General features: G+C 42.0%; 1 protein-coding gene and 1 long non-coding RNA gene across 2 annotated transcripts; one reads left to right on the top strand and one right to left on the bottom strand.

Moving 5' to 3' along the window:
- Positions 1-40: 40 nt before the first annotated feature.
- Positions 41-10,128, bottom strand: LOC109981399 (bcl-2-modifying factor). Its single transcript, XM_020630157.3, has 3 exons — positions 9,957-10,128; positions 9,193-9,386; positions 41-4,300 (listed from the first exon to the last, which is right to left on the bottom strand). Exons 1-3 carry the CDS (start codon positions 10,126-10,128, stop codon positions 4,193-4,195), a joined length of 474 nt encoding a protein of 157 aa, XP_020485813.1. The 3' UTR covers positions 41-4,192.
- LOC114920145 (uncharacterized) lies at positions 9,707-14,007 on the top strand. The gene is made up of 3 exons (XR_003808453.2): positions 9,707-9,836; positions 9,951-10,160; positions 13,170-14,007. It is a non-coding gene; the product is annotated as an uncharacterized lncRNA (long non-coding RNA).
- The last annotated feature ends 11,831 nt before the right edge of the window (positions 14,008-25,838 follow it).

Raw genomic sequence — 25,838 nt, 5'->3', positions numbered from 1 at the left:
GAATTTTTTTTCCTCAAAAAACACACTCGATTCAACTTGACACCTTCAATAAAATTTTATTGAAAAAAAAGTACCAATAAACAACAAGAATATCCAGAAAAAGATTTGTAGAGCAAAGCTCCATATGTACAGCATATTGCACTACAGAACAAATTGTCTTTTACTTCCATATCAAATCAACAACCAAAAAAATACATATAAACACAAAAAAAAAATGAGTGCACAGTAGAGTCTCGAAAACACACAGTCAATGTTTACAAAAATGCTACATTTTCGCTGGGTCTCGTTTGTTGGTATACAGAGAGTGTGTGATAATCAAGACTTCGTTAAAACTGAGCAGTAAAAGGCATATTCCAGGGTTTTACAACACATTTACATGTTATCTGTTCTGTGGAGAGAAAAAAAAGGGCAAATATTTAATTTCTATGAGCTCATGAGTCAAAATGAATCAAAACCATGATTGAGTTTGGTTTGCTTGGTTTATACACCATGATGGGATGTGCAAGGAATGTTGCAAGTTCATTTCTGTATTTAATAAAAATGCCCCTTGATCTCATGGACTTCAAAAAGGATCCTACTTGTATTTAAAATTATTTTACAGGCATGAACTTTTTCCTCATAAAAACAGACCCCTTTGTCTTAAGAAAATACATTTAAAAAAAAGTTAAGAAAGACCATGAAGAAGACATGTCATTGTTTAAAAAAAAAAAGAAAACAAAGTGAAATCAAAAAACCTTCTTCAAAAACTTCAAATGTATATAAAGTGGACTATAAAAATTCAAGACACTGACGGTTTCCATAAAATACATGTCCCACTCCGAGGGTCCTCCACACTCACGTACAATGTGATGAGTGCAGCTTGGGAACCTTCGCTCTAATAAAAATGACACAGGGCACAGAGGCAACTTGTTTCCCTTTCAATAAATCAAACAAGGCCGACAATCCGAGCCTTCTTGGTTGATGTACAGATCTACGCCTGACATGAGACAATCCAGAGTATATACTATACATAAACACATGACAAATAAGGGACCCATGGGATCTACAGAAACAAAGTACTTTCCAGTGCATATTGATTACAAGACAATGATCGAGATAAAAATGAGCACACAAACTAACATCCTGCGACTTAAGAGGAATAGTACTGATTGTGTGTGAATAATAAGCAACAGGTGGGATGGCTGATGACGGTTAATAAGAAAAGAAAAGGTCAAATCCGGTTTTAAGGTGAAACTTCATCCAATCAGCTGCTCTTCCCAAGCACATATTATAAACAAATCATGAAGAGCGGTAAAAAAGTGAAATACTCAAACCAAAATCTACTTTTTTAAGTATCACGCTCCTGTAGTCTGGAAAAGTGAATCTTGGAAGTTTTCAGTTGTGTTCATTGTGAATCTAATATGACGGTTATGATGTTTTTCAAAGTGAAACAGCGACCATCCCATGGAGAGTGTAGCTGCTCTGTCTACATGTGCAGCCGTTGAAATCCTTTGAAACTGCATGACTAAGCTGCTGTTCTTCATTAAAGGCCGGTCCACATATTTCCACAGCAGGTGAGTGTCACTTTAACAGGAGATTTTGAGTTGAGTATCGTGAAACAAATTCAGGTACAATGCAGTCCAACATAGTCAAACAACTGGAGCGCATACACGTTCAAGAGGAATATATAAAATAAAAAAAAATGAAAAATTTGAAGAAATTGCACACACACGTGTATACAGTAGAAATGGGCAAGAAATCTATAAAAAATAAATAAGAAGGTTAAAAATAAATTACAAAGACAAAAAAAAGTGAACCGATGGAAAAATTCCCATGTGTTATAGGAGCAACACGAAGAGGAAGCCAAGAGCCAATGGTGAGACGGGGGAGCTACAGTGACTGGCTCAGCGTTCAGGATCCGCAGGAAACTCTTAACCACAAACACAACAGTGCACCTCACACGCCTACGACTACACACTCGGTAGCCCCCCCATCGGCACCACAGACAGCAAGGCAGCCTCGCGCTCCTCCTCATTTAAACTGTACCTTTACGTGTGCGCTGAAGAAAGGAATTTTTTTTTGAAACTGAAATGAAAATCAAAGACTTTTAGACAACACCTCCTGAGGTTTCAGTATAAATATTTGGGATGAAAACACTGCTCTTCTTCAAACCATGTAACAGATTCTCAAGGTAACCAGTAGCCCACAAAGTCCGTCCCTGAGATATCTTGGAGAAAATGAGAGGAAACCCTAATTGTTCAGTGAGAAACTTGACACATGTGATTACACACCCCTGATATGTTTTGCTCTGTGGGTGAGAAGGTTGGCCTTGGGTTCAATATAACAAACAGAATCTTCAACAGTGTCTTCAACCATATTCATATTTCAACAACAATTACAGTCTTTTTTTTTTTTTTCACTTTTGTCTTTTTCTTGTTTGCTTCATCAGTGGTGATTATACGCATTCAAAATATCCCATAGATGGATCTGAGCACCAAAAGAGATCAGCCAGCAGAATATAAAATGATGTAAAAACTCCCTCTAAGTCGCCTGAGAAGATCCGTTTCACATATTGATGATGCATTTCTTTGGGTGAGGCCCGAGGATCTTTTTGTAACTCTCCTGAAATGCTGGTGCATAAAGTTTCCAGAATCTACAAAAAAAAAAGAAAATCTAAAATCCTGACTTCAAAATGCATCGGTCAGGTCCCAACGTTGATTATTGACAGTGAATAAATCAGAAATGTTATGGCAAGAAAAACAAGTGATTACTGAAAGACCTTCATTAAAAAAAAAAAGGACAAGAGGTTTGCTCGGCAGCATGAATGAACTCTTAAAGGGTGGAGGTCTAGTGCAAAAACAGTGGATCCACAGTTCCACTTCAAGGGCATGGAGGTCTGAAAACAATCATCTGAAACGAACACATCGAAAGACAACAGGAACAAGAGGGACTATAGGAGGAATTTGGAAACAAATCCAACCTTTAGAAAGTGTTTCATTAGGGCACGCTGAGCCAAATTGTTTTGTAAAGTTAAGATTATCGAGCCCTGTTTCACCAAGCTTTGTGCGTTACTTACATCTTATAGTAGAGGCCAAAAGTCAACAAACTTTAAAGTAAATGTTTTCTCATGTATCTTTCCCAAGATTTCTTCAGTGTGCTACATATCAGACAACAGCAATCAACCACTGAGTGGCTGTCATGATAAAAACACTCAGAGGATGGTTGTATTATCAGAATATTAATTTGATGTGAATCAGTTCATTCTAATTACTTCTGTAGATCATGCATTGAGACTGTTTGGTGATTCCCAATTATCATAATAACTCTTTATTGCAGCTATGACATGTTCTGGAATTTGTTTTCAGTGTCAATGATCCCAATTCATTTTGATGAGATTTACATGAAACAGTGTTTGAATGCAATCTCTTTAAACGCTGTTAATGTTCCAGTCAGCTCCAACCCCAAAAACCTCCTGAGCCCTCTAAATGTTCTGACAGTTTTTGACATGTAGCACAGGACTGAAGAGACATAAAAGATATTTAGATTACAAGTTAAGGTTTGCAGACTCTTGTAGACTATTTGTTTAAAGGTTACTGAGGGATTGTGTTCACACTTCAAACCACATCAGGAAAACAAGAGGTGTAAAAAAACAAAGTCAGAAATCAAAAAGACGTTAAGAAAAGTGTTTGTTTTTTTTTCATCGAGGTGAGGTGCAAAATGCTTTGTTCTGAGAAGAAGTTGCCTCTTTGGAAATCAACTTGTCTGGTCAGCTGGGAATCTTCAGAAAGAAAACCTCCCACCACATGTCTTTCATCTCCTAATATCTCATGTAGCCTGTCAAAATTTCTCAATACTCATTCTGGCAGAAGACACTGAATAAGGCATTCCCAGGGTCTGTGGAGGTCATTAAAGATGGATACATGTTGAAGTGCAAAAAATTTAACTATGTACTGTACAAAACTACTTCACCACACGTATACCAAAATATGAAAATTGTCCCTTAGAGGAATCTCAGAGAATCATGGCATCTTCTTGGGAAAAAAAAAAACAACCTTGAAGAAAAGTTGGTTGTCTCCGTCCTGCGGCGACTTTTAGTCTGCTTCTTTTCCCTCCTCTCCCAAAAACAATCTGACCCGTGTTAAATTTGACAGTGCCATTAGGAGTCCAGTTCCTCAGAGAGATGAAGTAAAGGGGATTTGAAGGGAAGACCCCCTCACCTCCGTCCTGCTCCAGCGATGAAGCCCCTGTCAAACAGAAGGCTCAGCAAAGCTGCACCCAGACGCCACCACAGAGGCCCCTGGTTCCTTTGGTTTCGATGATACTGAAACAACAAATCAACAAAACATATAAGGTGGTACAATCTCCTGTTGCTATGGTGCCCAGATTGTTGTGTGGTTGTGTACGGTGTGATGTGACCGACGGTAAACTCAGGGTCAACCGTGAAGAGGGTGAGGCAGAACCAGACACCGTATCGACCTGGATATTTTCACAACAGTCTGCTTCTGTCCCCAACAACGCTTATTAAAGAGGCCTCCTTTGGTGTGCAGGATCCCTTCACTATCCCTTACAGACATTCCAAGTCATAAACACACACACACACATCGTACAGGCACACTTTTTCTAATCTATCTGGCAGAAGAAGACTCCCTCAGGTTTGCGAGACAATCAGACTGTGTGCGATTAGAGGGATAATGCTATCTCTGCCATTGAGAAGCTGAGATAAGATAATTGCACCAAATGGGATTAGGGAGCGCTTGATGAGAGGCAGGCATTGGTCTGCACAAGAGGGGTACAGTAGTGCAGTCTTCAGACGAAAGGCAGACTCCACTATGTCTGATATCATGTGGCTGTTTTCAGGCCGTAAATGTTGTATGTCAAGGTAGACTTTTTTTTTTTTTTAAATGATGAATGCACCAAGCTCCCGTTTCTTGGCAACATTCTTACACAAAAGATCTACAGGCAGAGATTAGATGTGCTATATTTATCCACATGACAGTTAAGGTGGTGTCCAAACATTGACCTTGTTTCAGCTTCCATTGTGATAAGCCACTGAGTGTCTATACTCTAATCCATTTCTGGTGAACACAGCAGGGCGCTGCATAAACTCTGCCAGGTGCAAACCAGCATGTCAGACACTCACTTTTATGATCCCTTACTCTGACTCGAGAGAGGTAAAAACAAATCAAATCGCGACAAAGCCTGCGGGGGATCTTGATAAAAACCAGTTCTCTGTTTTAGAACATATCTAAGACCTCGTGCGGGGATGTTTTGATAAGGAAATAATGGTTGCATAATGTCTGGTTCATCTAAAACATTGGTGATGTTGTTATATGAAGCACAGAGCGGATGGGCTGGCAGCCAATTTGGCTCGACTTAATGAACACTAGTATTTGAAGTTTTAAAAAGTTATATTTTAAGAGAGAGAACTCTTTTTTGTTTGTTGTAGCTCAATAAGTGTACTACCTATTTGTGCTTTGAGTTTCAGCATCAAATAGTAAATGCTGCAAGACTACAACGACTCAACAGAGGGATTTATTAGGCCATTAACAATCCTACAAGTGTACTTACTAGAAGCTACATAACAAGCAATCGATCTTTATTACCAGAGACAGAGTTTGCCAGTGACCTGATCTTTTGAACTCCACTCTTGAGAGAGACATCACAACAAACAGCAGGAAAGGGAGTGAACAAATGAGAGAGCAAGAGAGAGAGAGAGAGAGAGAGAGAGGTGAGCACAGGCCTGTCGCAACATAATCATGAGTCACGCCACCAACTGTCAAAATAAGCCAGGCTCTAAATTTAGCCAGCGATAGAGTGGCAGAGTCTAGCCAGATGCTCCGCGTCGTCACTCTCACACTCGCCTGATGTGCTTTATCAGTGTCCCATGCAGGCTGTCTATCCAGCCAGCTGCTCAGAAGCTCTGCCTTATCTCTTGAGCAAACAGTCCAGCAGCAAAGGCAAGAAACTCTGGATTAGTCGCATCAGGGACAAGAGCAGCAGTAAAGGGGAAATTCAAACAAACAGAGGTGGTTTTAGGTTAACAAGCTCAACCAACGAAAAAATACATAACCATGCCTTCTTCATATGTTTTTTTTTTCCCACTCCTCCCCTCTCTTCAAGTGCTGAAAGGAGAGAGTTCTGTGCCCTCGCTGAAACAGTGACGAGATAAAGCCACAAGCATCGCATGTGAGCACACACACACTGCCGATATTCAACCCTTCTTTCAACACCTCCTATCAAAAGCACCAGGAGTCGTCTCTCTTAAAAAAACATGGGGATGAAACCTAACTCTGCTCCTTGCCCTGTGCAAGCTGGAGCCGTCTTCCTGCCATTGTGACTGTCATTACTGCCGTGTCTCAAATGGCAGGCGGGCTAATGTCAGCTTTCCTCTGGGGACCTTAGAGGGTCCTCTCCAGCCCACTCTGACTGAGGAGCAATTTATCTGTCAGCATCCACCAGCACTCTTTCGCTACCTAATCCCTGCTTTCGCCAGGGGCCATGGGCTCCCATGGAGACCACTCACAGCCCCATCACTCCCAGATCCATCAAGAATATGGCAGCCAAAGGCACTTATACAGCTCAGGGACGAGTGTCGGCACTGAATAAATGCAATCGTCCACTGACAGGACTGGGAACTGACAGACATTAACCACTAATAGATGGAGCATTTTTGTACTCACTGTGAGACTGAAAAAGCAAAAAAACAAGTGTGGGTGCATTTTTGCATTAGCATATACTCACGCACACATAATATAATTGAATGCACAACCAGCACAACTAAAGTCTGAAATAGTAAAAACAGAGGTTGTAATGCACTGTAAAAACATCCCTCTGCACCCCTTACCTTCAGCCACACACACTCTGAACAATCACACAGTGGCAAAAGCGTGGTTATGCTACACTTCACCGACAAGTGTCACAAAAAGTCTGACAGGGTTGTCACAAGTTCTTGGCAAAAATTCCTTCAAGGTGCAAGTGAAAACATATTTATCTTTATTCCTATTCTGCTACGATAACAATGTGTGTTTCTGTGTCCTGACACCTCTAGCTTCAGGGTGTGATCTCACTGGGCCGTTCACACTGACTGTTCTCTCTTCTGTTTACTCAACCAGCAAAAAGAAGCAAAACCACTTCCTCTCTTCACTGACCCGGGCACGCTGTCTTGTGCGTCAGTAAACCCCTGCCGCACACACACAAACACCAAACTCACACTCATCAGAGAAACCCTCTTGTCTGTCTGTCTGGTCGGCGGTGTCGCGTTTACCAGCGATACAAAACATGACTCATTCTGAGCTGAAGGGGTATAAATAACCACAACTTGATAAGCGTGTGAGAACATTTGAAACTGTCTTGCACAAAAAGTAGGTAGGGGCTACAAATGGTCGTTACATTATCATTTGAGGTTCACTTCCAAACCACTTTCCCATATATTTATGCTTATACCATCATTAAGGATCCCCCCCCCCCCCCCTTTGGCTGTGTATACCTCATATTTGGGTGTCTCCAGCGGCCGAGGGAAGGGGCTGACTGGAGACTCCCTGGAACCGCAGCTGTCCCCCTCGAGGCTCACGCGCTAAGTTTCGGGTTACCACGGGTTACCATGTTTACCTTCTCCTGCCACTTCTGCTTTTTTTCCCTGGATGTATGAGTATGTGTGTGTGGGTATGTGTGTGTGTGTGAGACTGTTAAGCGTTTGTGCAACGCTTCAAGAGTCCAGAAAATAAAGAAAGTCTGGTGAGAGTTTATGCATATCTATTGATGTTGCAGCCAGTGAAACAAAAACAGTGTGTAGCGGATGTACAACACCCACACATGAAAGAGCAATATTCAACACACACACACACACACACACACACAGACACACACACACACACACACACACACAGACACAGACACACACACACACACACACACACACACACACACACACACACACACACACACACACACACACACACACACACACACACACACACACACACACACACACACACACACACACACACACACACACACACACACACACACACACACACACACACACACACACACACACACACACACACACAGTGTCACCCTGACCACACTGTGCAGTGTGTTGTTTGAAGCCAGGCATCCTTGTTGCCACTTGCTTCCACAGCGCACTTCGGGAAACAGGGGAAAGAGAGAGAGAAATAAACAGGAAGAGCAGGCAGGGGGAGGGCCTGGGCTTGGCGAGGTGGGGGGAAGGGCTGCCCTGGTTCAGCAGAGTCCATGGCTTGAGGGTAAGGGGGGTTGCAGAGGGTGAAACACTGGGCTCTCTTAATTCTGCATGTGCACAGCCTCTCCAAAACAAATATGGAGTATACACAGTGAAAAGAGCCAACTTTAGTCCCACCATAAATCTTTGACAGATCAATTCAAAAAAAAAAAATTTGCTGATGTTGTTCATGTGTAGACTGCACCTTTTTTTGCGTTGACTCTAAAAACCACCACTCTAACCCAACATAAACACAATTAAGACTCACACAAACACAATGAGGTCTAGTTTGACAGCAGACGAATTAGGGATTAATCTGGAGCAGAGCTTCAACAAATATAAGATGTGTGTTTTCTATTTAAGACCAATTTAAACAGCTGACTTTTAAAGTCCACAATCTGTCTTAAACAAGACACAATGTACTTTTTAAATGTTTTACTTTTGTTACAGTGCAAATAACCGACAGGTACATAGGGTGTTTATCTTGTGTGTATCTCAGTAAGATTATCAGTATGATATGTATACTTGTATATCCTCCAGGCTTTAGTGCATTTGCTTGGACAACCAGTTATGCTGTGCCAACAAGAGGCTTTTCAAATAACGGGAGGAAAAGCTCCTGAGCTCCCTTGTCTCATAGGTTCTTCTGGATCGTTGGTGTGCACGGCCTGCTGCTACTTTTACTACTATTACTGACAATGTAGCTATAAATCTATCGTATTCATTATTGTTGTTGTTACTCTGTGTGTCTCTATCCTTCTCTTTCTCCCTGCATCTCCCTCTATCCCACTTTCCAAGCCCAACACAGTTTCGGCAGACGGCTGTTCAGAATGGACTCATCAGGATTGCTCTCACACAAGACTCCATGAAAGGCATATACAGGGCATTCTATGGATTTGTTTGCTGCCATAAAACTAGAAGCCAAAGTGTTTGTTTCGACTCTGCACGGTTAGCAGGATGCATAATATCTTCCTCACCAGTTGTAAGTGTTCCCGATGAAACTGGTCTCCTATGAGTTGGAGTTTCAGACCGATGCTGGCCTCCACACTGTGGGCAACAGGTTGCTGCTGCTCCATCCCAATTTGCTGCAGCTCGCTTTCTTGTCCGCTCTCTTCCTGATCCCCAACAAGCTCAAAGTTTGCAGGGAAGTGTAATCGAAAACCTGCGTTGCCTGTTGGGTATAAAGACTGACACTTAGTATTTTGTCAACAACACGGTATAATGATGTAAATACTGCAATGACATCTGACAGTCTGTTTATTTTGCTGTGATTGTATTTGGGATGATGATGCAAAGGTACAACTTGTCGGAATGTGTGGCTTTCACAACAACTTTTCAAGTTGTTTCATTTCATTAATACCATGACTCATTTGAACTCATGACACCACAACAATCTCACATGAAACAGACTTTCACATCAGTTGTTCAGAGCAACTTTGGAATGATTTCTTGTATATGACACTTTTGTAGCTCTGCTGTCACGCACACAGGTTAGCATATCTCTCACGCCCTTTCACTCACAGTGCCAGTCTGGCGCCTTTTGAACAGCAAAGCAGCTGGGTACACTCCATACAGACCATAAAAGCCACTGTGATCAGGACTATCAGGCGCCAGGCATGAGGTCAGTGCAGCAACATTTCTCACATTATAGTTTCGTGCCTCAGTTTTATAGCACCAGTTATCGCACACAAGCTAATGTTCCCCTTTTCTCTTCTGAAACATGGTATTTCTTCAGTCTCACCGTAGAAGAGTGGTCTGGGCTCCTCTGCGACTCCACAGGGCAGCATGCCGTTGTTGGGTGCCAGGGCCGGGCCAGGTGTCTGCGTGCCCCGGTCTTCACACTTTATCTCCTGAAAATAGGTGCGCCAGCTGTGTGGGTCCGGCTCGAACACATCATCCTCTTCATCGTCCATGCGGGGGCACTTTGAGATGAGCAGCCTTAAAGGTAGCAGGACAGAGAGAGAGACAGGTTACTTGCGGCCGCTAAATATAGAACAATATCAATCAAAGTCATCCCTTGTTTCCTTCATTAAGGACAGTGACCTTGAACAAGTCTGCATTAGGCCTGATGAGATGATCTCACACACATTCATAATACATTCAATGCTTTCATTATCATTATAGACAACCTGTCTGGTTTATGAGGCGTGCCCTCAAATCGATAAAACCACACAGGAGAAGTTTGAAAGAGAAAATGAGTTAACGGTTTGCCGTCATCGAGCGCTCAGTGCTTATCTAGATAAATGGCTCTATTCATCTCAGTGATGAAACCACACAATGCCATGTGGTTAGGAGACTGTTGAGCCACATTTACATAAAGGGGAGTTAGGCCAACTGGGTTCAATGAAAATCTTTCTAGTCTGTGCTAAGCAGCTTTGTGGACAGAAACCCAGCTTATTAAATGACTGTCCCATGACTCTTTACTTATAATACTAATATCAGGTTCTTTTAATGCAAACAATTGTAGATACCAACACTAAGATAAATATTTGATTCTTACCAGATGACAGGAGAAATAAAAAAGGCATGATGACAAATGATTTAAGTTTCGCTCCATTTCAGTAATGCACTCCACTTAACCCTGGATCATATAGTGGGTCAAGGAGTTATGAAAATATGGGTGAAATTCAAGTTGCTTCACTTGCAAATCCCCAAGTCACCACTGAGTTGTAATGCAGGGTTTGACTACTACCACACTTCCAAATTAGGGTCCAGAGCAGAGAGTAATGACAGTCTTTTAAGAAAATCCTAAACCGCTCTCCCTGCCCTGGTCTCGCAGCCTGCCAGCTCCCTGAGAGAGAGAGAGAGAGAGAGAGAGAGAGAGCTTCAAGCAGACTGGCCTGTCCCTTGCATGCCCAGACCTCACTATACACTGTGTGTGCTCATAGCCTGTCTGTGAAACCACTTAATGCTTTGGTTTCACAAACAAAGAGTAAGAACATGGGAAGGATCAGAAGAAGAAAAAAAAAAACACACTGGCTCAGCCCCCAGAAAGCAGAGCTGAAGCAGGTAGTCAGCAGCAGTAGTTTGTGTCAGACAGTGGCTCCCCCTGCTGAAAGCTACATAACAATAACAAAAGGCAAAGATGGGGGTGGTGCTGGAGCAGCTGTGTGTGTTTTTTTTTAGCACGGTTTCAATCCAGCGGCGCAATTAGCCTCACATAACACCCAATTTAACTATTTATAACATTTTGCACATTAAAACCTCCTGCAGCCCAAAGTGGCGCCAAAGTCAGGCGACGTTTTAATTATATAAAAAAAAAAAAACATATATATAATCTACCGGCTAAGCATTTTATTGAGACAAAATGTCTTAAATTACGTCAGAGGGGATCATTCAGGGATTGTAGGATACATTTGAAGATGAAGGACTACCCACACCGTCTAAAATGTGTAATAACACGTTCACATCCGTAAATATTATTATTCTGTTGAAATATTCGGTTACTGCTGTCGCCCGTAAAGAGTGAAACACGAAACACACTTGCCACAACAAGTGTCGTGTAGTCTGAAGTCCATTCGCCGACTGCGGCTTGGTAAACCGGGAACGTGTTGTATGAATGACAGGCTGAGGAACACTGAAACCGGTTTCTTTTGGACTGCTCTGCTGCATCTACAAAGCGCAGTGCAGGCTACGAGAAGAAGAAAAAAATGAGGAAACAAATCAGCTGAAGCTATAGTCTTTTTGTAACAATATCATCAGCACGTTGTTTTGTTGCCTCTTCATAAAGGACGCCACTGTTTCACTATTAAAGCTCGCACCGACACGCTCATGTCTGTCAAATGTACCGACCGAACAAACACATGTTTTAAAAGGAGTCTAACTTACCACAAAGGTTGACTTTCTTGTAATAGTACTCAGAAAAAGAAAGAAGAAAAAAAAGGACAATGAGTTCAATATCCAGGCAAGTGAGGCGAGTTAGTCCGTTTCACCTCCACGACCACTTCCATTCTGAGAGGAAAAGTGTAACCAGCCGATTTCATTTCGCCGACGTCAGCTGTACACTGACTCCGCCATCAGGGGGGTGGAGTTCAAAGTCTGGAAAGTTAGTAAATAAACTCTCCTTAAGGACAAGGGTGTTTCTGTCGTCCTAAACTCAGTGCATCCCAGCAGAGGTGGCGCACGTCCCTTTAAGCGTGATTTGCATTTCGCCGCTGTAACCAATCGTCGGCTTTGTTTTTGTCCCGCCTCCTCCTGCGCGTATTCAGACACGTGGACGGGAAATTCCCCATAGCACGAGACCGCTTTTACGCTATCATCTGGCCAGAAAGCGGACAGCTGGCACGGTGCACAAGCACATTGACATTCATGACAAAATGTAAGACACTCAAAGCAACATACAGGTCACAAGTAAGCAACAATAATCAAATATTATATTAGGTGTATTAGCATAGCCTGCTGCTTTAACACAGCCATTAAAAACTACTATCTAGATCTAGTTCCCATTCCTTTCTAAAACTTTTCAAACTGTAATTGTTCTATTCCTACTTTTAAGTGTCTGAACATACCAATATGTTTTGAATAAACAAAAAAACTGTTAAATGATGAACACTTTTGACCTCGATAACAAGTGTAACTGACCTAAATTTGTTGTCTGTGTATAAACTATATTTATATTGATCAGTATAACCTTTAACGTAGGAGAGGTGTTTGTTGTAACAGTTGAAAAAAACAAGGCAGTGAGGTCTGGAGTAATATACAGAGAGAAACGCACATGTATAAAGTGCATGAGCATCTCTATACAGTCGGTAGAAAAATCTCATTGAGTCTAAGAGTCTCATTGTGCCAACTGCAGGTGCACATATGATTAAGATCTTGCCAGTTTCTGGTTAGATATATGGCAAAACAATTTAAGAAACATTTTTTAAAGTTCAGAGATCAAATCAATGATATAATTATATTTCCTCTTAAATTTGACAGTTAACTATGTCCTTTGCTCTTATGTGTTGGGCAGGGCAGTTACTGGTGATCCTCCCCTCTGGGCTATCAACGATCAATAAACCCCCTGGACAGCTGCAGCTGAGGCGGACCCTATGCATTCTCTCACACATCCTCACCCTGCCCCCAACTCCTCTTTCTCTATCTCTATTCCTCCGCGTCCATCAGCTGTGATCATGTCCCACCACTGAGCAGTGTGAGAAGTCACGGGTCCGTGCCTCCTCTGTCCTGCCTGAATTGGATGGACCTCTTGTGTTTTTTTTTTTTCACACACCTGCAGCCTCTCCAAAAGAGGTTGGCATGCACTGGGGAAGAGAGGATTGGTTTCCTCACTCAGTGTGATATTTGGACATTTGATCTCCTCTTGCATGAGTGAGCACTGTAAACAACAAAAGGGTGCAAAGATGTGAGAGCATTAGCTGCAGCTTCCTTTTGTGTCCCAGCCAAACAAAAAAGACCCCACATACTTAAGAGACAATAAAGAAAACCCCTGTAATTACTAAAGAGACAGTATAGGAATCTGTTTAAGTACAGGTCATTGTCATAGAAACGCTAAGGACGTCAAAGTATTCCAAATGCAGGTAATAAAAGTTGGGAAAAATTACATTTTTAATTTGCTACTGAGCATTTGACTGTTCAAGTGGGATACAATATTAATGAAGAACTCATGTATACTGTATTGATTACAGTTTACATAAGATAACAAACATGAGTTATTTATTAGCATGCATTAGTCTATGATATTAACATTTGAGAGCAAACACACAAATCATTGAGGCCATAAAGCAGCTCTCAGTGGGACATACATACAGGCCTCTATAACATAAATAATGAATATGGATATATCCACTGTACCTTTTACCACGACATAGGAACATCAATTATAAATACAACACATTGTTGACTTAACTAATTGAGCCATGTCTATAAGAATGTACATTATTACTTTGTGTTGATATAAGACTTGTTCAAGTACCCCCCCCCCCCCCCCCAAACTCCCTTATCAACGCACTCTCTCTCTGAAATAATCGTTAACAGAATGCAATGCCTGGCATAGATCTCCTTATGTTTCTTCGTCTGTCTTCAGTGAAAAACAGCATATTCAATGACTTCTTTTTGCATTGTGAACAGCTAAAGTGTTCATAAACAAGTTCCCACAGACGCCCGAGAACCCTGGGAGAGAGTAAGGGGGCATCAGATTCTGTTACATCAGAAAACTGTTTCTGGAGAGCGATGCATGCACACACACGCACACACACACACACACACACACACACACACACACACACACACACACACACACACACACACACACACACTTGCAGAAGAAGCATGTGTGCACAAACACACATGGCTGCACAATCACATGCCCTACTTCCTCTGTAACCTCAAAAGCCTCCCTCTTGATATCTCATTTTCTTATTTACACGTGCACACACATCTTTAATATAAACACACACTCACACATACAGTACTGTGGGTCTACCATCAAAACATTCTCGTGTCTGAATCCTGCCTGGAAACTGGAAAAGAGGGATTTAATTTGTTCCAACTGGACATATTCCATGGCAACTGAGTCCTGTCAGCGAGCCAGTTAGATGAGGAATATGCGGCACACTGACCCAACGGCAGAGATCATTCTGGAGCAGTGACGTGATAACAGGAGAGCTTGCTTCTCTGTCACTTTTCATGTTTATTTCAGCTTGAAATAGCCACCAAGCCTCAGGTTTTTTTCTTATCATCCCCCAAGTCATCTGCTGTTTCTTTTAGAATCAAGTGACCAGGAGAAGTGTATGCAATATCTGACTGTTACCTCAACATGTTCAAATAACTAGAGAGGTATCGTCGGGCTAGCATTATAAGCCAGATATGCAGAAACAGCCTGTTTAAATGCATCTTAAAATGCTCCCTTAAAGGAACCATGTACACAGGCTCCTGCCCCAGTAACAGATGTCTAACTTTTATTTATTTGGTCAATTGAAAAAAAATTGCATAATTCAAGTCGGATCATATCATTAAAATGCATGGCGATGTACAGATAACATTTCAGAGTAAAACAAAGTTTTATATTATATCATGCAAATTAAATTAACTACATGGCTGAAAATAATATTTTATTCAACCACAATGATAAGTTGTGTTTTTGTGTTATAAGGATTTCTAATGATATAGATTCTAATGATATTTCTATGTATTAGAAATGAAGACCATAGCATATTCATTAATAGTGGGATAAAACATCATAATTTGTAATATATTTAACCGTTTTTTTTATTTGGTACATGATTTTTAATCTTTATATCTCAAACGCAATTTTAAAGTAAGGGACTCTGGAATGTAAAAGGCTTGGTGTAATTTTAACAAAATTTTTTATGTGATATATGTGCACACAAAATAATCTTGGGTCAAAGCATAGCTACATTTTACCGAATTAAGAGATTTAGAAGTCGTACTAAATGAAAAGTCGTTAAGGAGACATTACTGAGCTGAGCCTAATAATCTCTCTGAAAAGAGTTGGAATTCTCATCACTTGCAGCGCCCCGTCTACCTGTTGTTTCATGAGGCATATCATTATATATTTAAGGATATACAACAGTCAGAAATGACAGTTAAATGAAGAGCTATAACACAGGTGAAAGTGTGTTTATTTGTCTGTCAGTCTTTAAGCCATTATAGCCGCTCCCCGGTGAAGACAGGGTGAATAATGCAGCAGGTGTAGAGAAGTGGATCCCAGGCTCCATCCCGGCTTCTTTTAGAAATTGTGAAGGTGAGGCCGGTTATGAAGCATCGACACCCGATCTGTCCGCCGTAACTGAGAGCGCCGCAGCAAATGGCCCCCTTTGTAAAGACTGTCTGGTAATCATACATCCCGTCTGGCTGTAGACTACCAGCCAATCCTCACACTCTCAAAGTGACTCAGTTACAAAGCTCTTTGTTGTTGTTGCGGGGGATTGTTCCACACTTAACAAAGCTCAGTCTCAAGAGGAATAGAGACAGAAGCTGCCAAATGTGTTTGGTGTAAAAAAAAAAAAATCAAAATGTGGTGAATGAGGTCGGGTCATTACATCATTACTTTACTTACTGTAAAGACCAGCCCACTTTTTTTTTTTGTGTGTTTCCAATAGTGTGCATGATTATGGAAGATGCCATCACTGGGATAATTCCGGCAAAGCAAAATGCTGGTGATATTTTTACTTGAGTGAACAAATCCTGTTTAAAGACTAAAAAATAACAGGAAAAAGGATTGTAACCAAAGCCTGGTACATCTTAATCCTCTGTGCAATAAAGCTCTATTGTTGTCAACCAACCATAAACAATACATCTCTGAGAGAGGATGATAACATGAGGCTTCATCACTATCAGTACTGTGGCGTAAATAAATAAATACAAAATATATTGTGTAATATTAGCCATGTTTGGTTTTGGGCATTCAATGTAGGCATGGCAAAGATGACATCTTTCATTTCCCAAATATCCTGTTAAGACAATCATTTATTCTTGCTTTGTGGGTGGTTTAACCTGTGCATCCATGTCAGCTGACCCCTGTGATGACCGTATGATGCCAAGCACAGGCTAACATGTCTGTTCACAGTCTGCAGCATGAACATGTTTATGTCATTCCCTCCTTTAATCCCAGCTCATAGAGGCTCTCTCATCTGTGGGAAGAGAGGAAAACTAAAACTGTTGTGGCATGTGTAACCGCTCTACATACACTGACCCTTTCCTGAACCGCCCCCTATTTGATCTTCACTGCAGGCGTTGCAACAAAGCTCTGCATGATACAATGTAGCTGAAGTCCAGCGGTTATCAGACTGCAGGTGATGCTTTCATCATGCCAAGCGAAAAGAATCAATTGAAAAGCAAGAAGCCACGTCTTCACGTCTCGCCAATATTTTGCCCGACGGCAACTTGTGAGCAGGAGTCTCGGAAACTCTGGGCTTCACTTAATGAGACTATCTGAAGTGTCAAGCTGCTCTGCTCACTCTTTGGAGGAGTATGAGTGTGTGCATGTGTGCGTGTGTGTGTGTGTGTGTGTGTGTGTGTGTGTGGCGGATAACTCTCAAACACAAACATGCACACAGTCGATAAGATTGGAGAACTGTGTGGGAGAGCTGACCAGTTATCCTGCTTCACAAAGCCACCGTGTTTGATCTGCACATTAAAGCCCCGGCACCTCAAAGCCGGCATGTCCTAACAGCTGTGGACATGACTCCGTCTCTGCCTCTCTGAAGTGATGCGGCACAGCGGTGTCCACACAGCCTATGCTGCAGAGAAGAAGAGGATGAAGACTGGAAGAATGAATGAGTCAATCTCACACCAGGGCTGTGACAATCCACAGAGAACCTCAAAACCAAACACAGCCCTTCAACGTGGGGCACAAAGGGCTCCTTCTTTTTTTCACCATTAAAGGCATCACACTGGCCCTTCAGCGCTTTGAAATGCTGATATTGTTTTCTTCAGGATTTTTCGTCATGCTTTCAACAGTAAATCCCCGGAGGTAATTACAAAAGCGAGGTTTTAAAAAATGAAATAAAAGACTTTAATTTAATCACAGTTTATCATTAAACATTTTTAAATGAAGCTGATTCTAATCAGAACAGCACAGAAACAGCAAATCTGATGCAGGATCTATTTATTTCCCGTTTAATTAACATGGCATGGCTCAAAGGCGGACGGCATGCTGCTGCAGTGTGGAGGTCCAGCTTAGAGGCCTGCGAGCATTGTGTGGAAAAGCACCATTAAAGGCGTCTATCAGCAGCTACTAATTATGCTGCCTGTAGACCATACTGGATCCAGTTTCAGCTTTGGGCTCCAGCCACCAAACACTTTGCATTCATATTTAATCACACCTCATTATCCACAAACAATGTAGGAAGGAGACAGAGCCCTTACCTGATATGCCAGACAGACATGGCATACACAGAAAAAAAAGACCCCCCGCTCCCCCCCCCCACCACCACCACCACCCCAACCCAACCCACGTACACAAAACTGTCACCTGCAAAGAAACATGAACGCCTCCCGTCAATAGGCATTCGAAAGATTTTCCTGCTCTTGAAGTGACTCAGAACTCTTTGATGAAAGAAGTGCCCCCCAATTCAGTGCTTTCTCAGCAGCTTGCTCCTTTCATGTGAGATCCTTTTCTTTTTCAGAGTTTTCTGGTTCAAAGAGCAGCGAAAGCAAACTCAGGGCTAATCCTTTATGCTCACAACAACCCCTGGTTTGTTGCCGGGTTATCAGCTTAGAGTCATCATGATGTCACACTCCTCAGGTGTAAGTAGTCTGATGTTGGACATCAAATATGACTTTGGTCTGCTCAGGCCACCTGTCCTTGTTATTGTCATGCAGGTGAAACAGAATCCACTGAATCAGGCTCTACACTTATCATGCAAGGACAGTTTCATGATAACAACCCTGTGTGTTTGCTTGTCTTTCACGGGCTCTTTATTTGCTTTTATTTGTGCATGTAGAAGGTTGTCCGTGCCAGTTATAGCAGCCAACAGGAGAGTGAGTGTACCTGATGTGCTTCAGCAAGTCCTTTGAGGAGCTCAGTCTGGGCAATTTGTACTTAACACTGGAGCGGATAATCATCCAGCACTTGTTTGTCTACTTCTAGGACTGTAGCCAGCTGAAACTGGAGATGCTCCTGAAAGATGCAGCAGCTATTAAACAAAAAAAAAAAAAGTGCAATATTATCTTTCTCCAAGCTGTGAATCAACACATAAATCTGATCCCTCGTGACTGACTATGAATCTGGGTCGGAAAATTAGGTTACTACACACTAATTTTTCAACACCAACTCAAACAGCAGGCCATCATTGACTCAGCATTTACACCATACACTATGTAACATTTAGGCTGCAAATAATTGCCTCCAATTGACAGACAAATGCCTGTTCGCCCTTCTTATGGCTGGCAAAGTCTAACACTATGGTCACAGTTTTTTTCCCTATATATCAATGCTACATGTAAATGGATGTATTCACAGTATCAAATGAAAACGTGGAAAAGAACATATACTGGCAAGCAGAAAAGAGTAAGAAGAAGCTTCACTTCATGCATACAGATTTACTTGTTGCATGATATAAACTTCATCCGCCGTGCCCACTCACTCAAGGTGAGTTTTCCTCACTATTTCCTGATCCTGAATTCTTTGCTGAAAATGTAACAAGGGGACTGGCAGGAAAAAAGTCAGGGTAAAGTGGTGGTGAAAAATGTGTCCGTTTGCCTTCACATATGCAGCTCACCTTGAAGGTTTCAGTTTTAAAAACTACATACAGTTTTAAATAACTGACTTCACCATAAGCTAGGCATGTTCACCCTTTTCCATAATATAGTGCTACACTGTTGACTGTTGTTGTAGCTAGGCTATTAAATGGTTAAATACTGCTGTTATATGTTGTTCAAACAAATATGCTGTTTTAGCTTCAAATATGTCCTGGTCTCCTTCCAGGTTTTCACGATCCAATGTGTTTTTGGATGCTAACCAGTTAAGAAGCTGTGAGATTTTGTACATGTATGTGATGCAAACGTGTGAACACTGCAGCAGGACATTATTACCGCATTTGATCTTCCCATCCTGAGTATGACCTCAGAGTTTTCAGGGCCTCTTTTTGAATGCGGCCAATTGTTCATTTTACCACAGACATTGTGGACTCTCGATGTTGTTTTTTTTAAAGGAATCTTAAGGCCTCACTATACTTGGTTCAGAGCCTAGTTGGGGTTGTTAAAAGTGTAAACAAAACACTTAAGAGTCATTCGACCCCTTGTGAGGACAAGTAATCAGTGTGTGACCTCAGACACTGCCGTCTCTCATTTCTCATCACAGACAGCGGGCCAAGGGAGAAAGTCATCGGCAGGCAGTTCTCCCAAAAGACTGCTCAAAGAAACATGTGTTTGAATATGCAGATTCACAAAAAATTGAATGACTACGTTAACCAAAAAACACACCCTTGCTGACACAGATATACATCATCTTATCCAACATGTTGTTGTTTTTAAAACATTTTATTTTGTAAAAGAAAAAAAAAATCGGACCGCAAATTGTGATAAAAAAGCATGTAACAAAATATTCTGAAGATGTCACAAGCTGCAACCCTGAATAATTCATCTAAGAAGAGCAGCCTGTGAGAAAATCAATCATTCAGTCCTGAACTGATACACAGTCTGCTGAAATATTAGCTGTGGAGAAACATCATGTATCGGCCACATGAATGCTCCTTAATGTATATTCCATTAAAAATTTACACTCTGGTCTGAGAGTGTGACAAGTAGTGTGTGTGTGTGTGTGTGTGTGTGTGTGTGTGTGTGTGTATGTGTTTGTGTGGGATCGGGTCAAGCCGTCCACTGTCTAGCCTCGGTCTGGACGGTGGAAGGCCTGTCATCAGGGCCAGGCAGCATGCAGGTGGGAGGGGAGGGGGGGGGTCACATGGGTGTAGTGACCTCCAGGCAGTGTTACGTGAACCCCCTCACGGATGCTGATGAAGTCAGATTGGCTAATCCGCGGAAAACAAAAGTGCTGTCAGTCAGGCTGAACGAGTCATCAACAACAAACAGCAGCAGCAGCAGCAGTTGGAGAATTTCACCATGAAGGCCCTCAGCGGCGAATATTCAGAGAGAGCACTCCACTTATGGGATATTGATGATGGAGAGACATCGGGCTCTTGCACTGCTACTGCTAATGGTCTCTAAGTGTTCACCAGTGAAAATGTATTTTCTGTTCAGTTAAATAGGATATGCTCATTATAGGACTGCGCTCTCTATTTTATTGTAAGTGCTTTGGATGATCGGTCGAATAATAATCAATGCAACTGCATGAAGGATTAAATGTATGTAATGTATGTAGACTGGTGAGAGAATAAACAAAGGATTTCTCTGTTTGCCCATAAACGTGGATTACATAAATCTCCTGAAATGATAATCCATCCCATGAGCAGCAGTGTGGTGTTTATCATCCCTCAAGACACTTTCCAGCACTTCTCCTCTGCTTACGCCTGACTAATAGGCTCAATTTTTAAACTCGTTTTGTTGCCAATCCAAGGGCATTCCCAATCCAAACATCTTTTTTCACGTTGTTCTGAGTTAAGGAGAATATTTGTTTAATGCACCAGATCCTGTCTGCACTTTTCTCCTCTGACGATAAGCATCTCCAGTGAGCTGTAATGAGCTTTATGAATGAGATCATCATCCGCCACATAGAACATGAGACGCTACAGGTTCTTTAGGTGGAACCCCCCCCCCCCCTTCTGCTCCTTCTACTCCGGATGATCTCATCTCAACCAAAGCTTTGTTATTCTTTCTGAATATCTACGCCAAATACTCAGTAAGGATGAGGAAAAATAAGACAATTAATGGGGGATGTGATAGCGAGAGTGAGCTGTACAGCTTCTTCTTCTTGACCACATTCCAGAAGTATGAGGTGACGGGGTGAAGACTGCCCCATGAGGAATCCCTTTGATAGTGCTCCTATCTGCCCCGGCGATCGATACGTAGCAGCGCGCTGATAAAAGAACACAACGCGGCCCACATCAAAGCGCGTGGCTGCCACGACGAGAGGGGATAAGTAATAAAGAAGTCAATTATTAATGGAGGGGAAGGGTCCCCTTTCAAGTGGGAGAGAGAATTTAGATAATGAAAATCAAACAAAATCCACTGTTCACAAATTACATCCTCAAGGTATTCAAATCCCGTTCAGATTGTTACGTTTTAAAGCCGCTTCAGGTGGAAAACAGAAGCTGGTTTCTTGCTGCTTAAAGGTTTAAAAAAAATAAAGAATTCTTGCATTGACAAAACAGACGTTCACATAGTAAAGCACCTCAGCTGGGATGGGTGTGACCCTGCCACCTTCACCTCCAAATAACCCCAACATCTGTCCCGCCAAACTACAGATGCACAGATCAGCATCATGAGAACGTGAACTCTCCACACCTCTCTGTGGCTGTCCGTCAATATCCCCCCCCCCCCCCCCCTCCCCCCATGGCGGCTTTGTTCTCTGGTGTTTTGATCCAGGTGGCCAACAAAGTTTTTGTTTTGTTTGGTTTTCCGTCTCACTTTAGAAATCCACGTCTTTTGATTCCACTTGTCAAAAGCTATGATTTATTGATCGTGGTGCCTGTTGTAATCAAGGAAAGCGAGAGACTGGTGCTGCACTTCAGGACCTCTCTGATGCTATCAAACTATGTAAAGCCTCATCTTATATCCCTCAGTGTGGCGGGAGTGTTAAATATTCATGGAGAAAGACTCAACATATGGATTAACATGCATATTTTATGTTGCCAGTCCCATATGGCAAATACATGAACTATATAGCGCCAATAGGCTGTACTATAAAAACATCTTCCCTCTCTCTCTGTCTCTGCCCTTTCTCACTTTGCCCAAAGGCAAACTGTTGCAGTCTCCTCTTTTCTGTAGCGGAAAAAAAACCAGCAAGTGTAATCACTAATAAAGCTCTGTGAGTGGTGTTTCTGGGTCCATTCTTCCCGTGAAGTTCACATAAAAGCAGCTTTATTGATTTCCTTCCCCTGTGCTGTGAAGTTTTCTCTCTACTCCCACCTCAATCTTCTCGCCCCCCTACCTCTGCTGAGGGAGTCTCGATGGAGGGTCTCGTTTGTCTATCTGGATCCGACTCCACAGAAAAAAAAATTAGTCTCGTTGTTTTGTTAGCCTCATTACTTCTGTGAAGGTTGCTCGATGAACTCCCTGACATATCTTTGAATATTAATCGGAGTTTCCTGAGGAGACTCACCAGACATTATACATAATGCAGAGCTACTGGAAATATAGGTCTCAGCATGAATTAATCAAAGCTAACTATCTTCCATAAGTGACAAAACATATAAGTATAGCGACAAGTGGAGTACATCCCTGAGGCTTAAATATATGATTCCTTTAGTACATTAAATTTGAATTGAAACCAGTTGGTAAAACAATCATTTATGTTTACAGCTGTAAATCAGGGTCTGTCAGGAGGCCAGTAACACAGTGGGGGGTGCTGGGCTTTTCCCCTCCAACCCTCCCTGGTTGCCTAATCTGCTCCTTTTCACAGGCTAATGTGCTGACTCTGGAATTCTCCAGCCCTCAGCAGGGAGCTCCTGACCACCTGCAGCTGAGGACAGCCCAGGAATGATCACATCGCCTCGAACAAAGAGGCTTCTTTAAGGTCAAGCTGGGCAGCCTATAGTAGCCTCTTTACAGAGATCTCAAAGGGTGATTCCTTTTTTTCTCCATTAAGGTCAAATAATGGGAACACAAGGACATTTTGACGAGATCCAATCTCTTTTAACACATGCACTACACTCCTGAAATTTTCCAGGCCTTGTAGAGATGGGGTCAATGTGTGAATGCAAATGTGCACAACAGTCTCAAGACTCCTTCTCCCGCTCCTCTTGTAAGCTCTATGGTGCCCCCCCCTCCCTCACCTGAACCAAAAGGACTATTTTGAGTTGCAAGTTGTGCGTCCAACACTGATAATCTCCATCTTTGAAAATAATGTGTAGAGAAAGGTTGTCAAAATGCTAGGAGTTTGCGTGTAATATACCATGACTGTGTTTAACTGGAATGTTTATTTTTTTGTCTCCTGATTGGAAAAGCATACTTGCGTACAGGCGTAGACATTCTTTTCAACCTGTGAAGTGCGACATTTTAGTGAAGAACATCACACATTGCAATTTTAGGAAAGCTAGAAAGTAGTCCAAAATGTGTGTTAATATTTCATTTTATTCATTGCGCTAAAATTCACCTCTTATAAAAAAATAATCAAAATGGGCTCAGTCTGCTCTGCAGCTCGTTTCTACCCACTCAACTGAGGAGCAACCAGGAGCTGCTACGTTCAAACTTACCCAACTACTTTTTCACCTCAGCATTTGTTGTTTTTTGCTTCTGTATGAGTTCATGTCCCTACAAATGACAGCTTCCGCAAGAGACAGATGGAGTGAGTATTACAATATGACTGTACCAACACTGCGCATGTGAAACTCCGCCGTTCATAAAGAAAGTGGATCTGTAGGTGCAGCAGCAGTGAGATCACTCTGTCCTTTCTGTGCAACCCTGACGGGTGTTTCAAACACAGTGAAAGAATGTGGTCAAGATTTCCTACACAAAATCACTTCAATTAAGTTTTTCACAATAGAATTCTACAATTCATTTAGCGGACACTTTTATCCAGAGCGACATGCATCAGAGAGTAAGCACAACACAAGCAAGGATCTAGAAAAGAGGAAATAAAGTCAACAAACAGCTGAAAATACTATAAGTGGTAATGTTAACCTCAAGGTTTGTTTATCCCTTTTTTATTGTAACCTTAATCTCTAGTTTCCTTTTTCACACAGAGGTGAAACTTCAAAAAGCAAAAAAGTTTCCTCATGACACTTCTAAACATCTAACTAAACAATCACTGTTAGTCTTTCTCACCATCCCACTATTCTCAGCAGACCTCCCAATGACCCGTCATCCTCTGCACTTCCACATTTACTTCCTTTTGTTTCCCCTCTTTTTCACACTACTCTGAGACTCATCTCATAGTTCACACCTCTTTTGTGACATGGATCCAAGGTTTCTAATCTTGTGTCCCTCTGGCTCCAACCCAGGCCCTTCACACCGAAGTGTGGTGTCCACACCTACACCTAACAGGAGATTAACTGATAATTATCTCCCCCAACACCCCTCACTTAAACGCTCACTTCATGTAACTCCTCATCTTGCTCCAGTGTGAACATACCCCCCCCCCCCTCCCCCTCAACTGACCTGCCTCTGTGTAGAAAGTAGGGCATGGTTACTGTAGTGGGGTCGCTGACTACAAAAGAGTTGCAGTTATTGAGTCACTGAAAGGAGAGACACCACCTGACTGGATGTAGACGCTGATGTCACGGTGAGACGCCCCAGGGACGAGCTGCAGACTGGTGATGTCATAGCGTGCATGAAAATCCGGTGGGTGATGTAGAAGACAGAATACGAATATTTTCACATCATATGCTTCTTATAATAAGATGACAAAACCTGCATTTTTTTAAATGACCAGCCTGAATAGGCTGAAAACAGGATTCATAGGGACTGTTCAAATGAATATACTGTATGTTAAATAATGATTCCATTGACAATAAAAATCCGGGTACATTTAAGGGCAGGGCTATCAGGGATTGACAAGTTGTTTTCATGGCAACCTGTCAACCAGGATGGAGAAGTTACTGAAGAGTATAGTTTAGTAAAGGGGGGTTTAAAGACCAATGTGTGACACCACAGGGGCTTCTTCCTCCTATCATATTTATTCCATGGTTCAAAATGAGGCAAATGATTTGAAAGTTAGTATGGCAAGACAGGGTCATCCATTCTGTTTGTCATTCATGCATGACACAATGATCTCATCTGATGCAAATCATGGAAATAGGATTACAGACAATTGCCATTGTCCTATATGACATATATTAATTCATAACAGACACTGCAGCCAAACACAGTTAAGATCTTAAATCAGAATAGTCCATCGGTTGGCCAATGTGACCTTGAACTGGCTTACTGTAATTAAAAAAAACAGTGACATATGCATCCCTGTCAACCGCAAAGATGTTCCACTTCAGGCGCTTACAGTGTCATTCTGGTTTGTTTGTTTCTTTTGTTGGTGGAGGTCTGGGGATGCACAGCACTGGCCAGCACAGAGTGCCACCTGTGTCCTTGAAAAAAGAGAAGTGTT

Source organism: Labrus bergylta, chromosome 18, assembly GCF_963930695.1.
Source record: "Labrus bergylta chromosome 18, fLabBer1.1, whole genome shotgun sequence".
In the NCBI taxonomy this organism is placed as follows: domain Eukaryota; kingdom Metazoa; phylum Chordata; class Actinopteri; order Labriformes; family Labridae; genus Labrus; species Labrus bergylta.
This window is presented reverse-complemented; position numbering and strand designations above follow the sequence as displayed.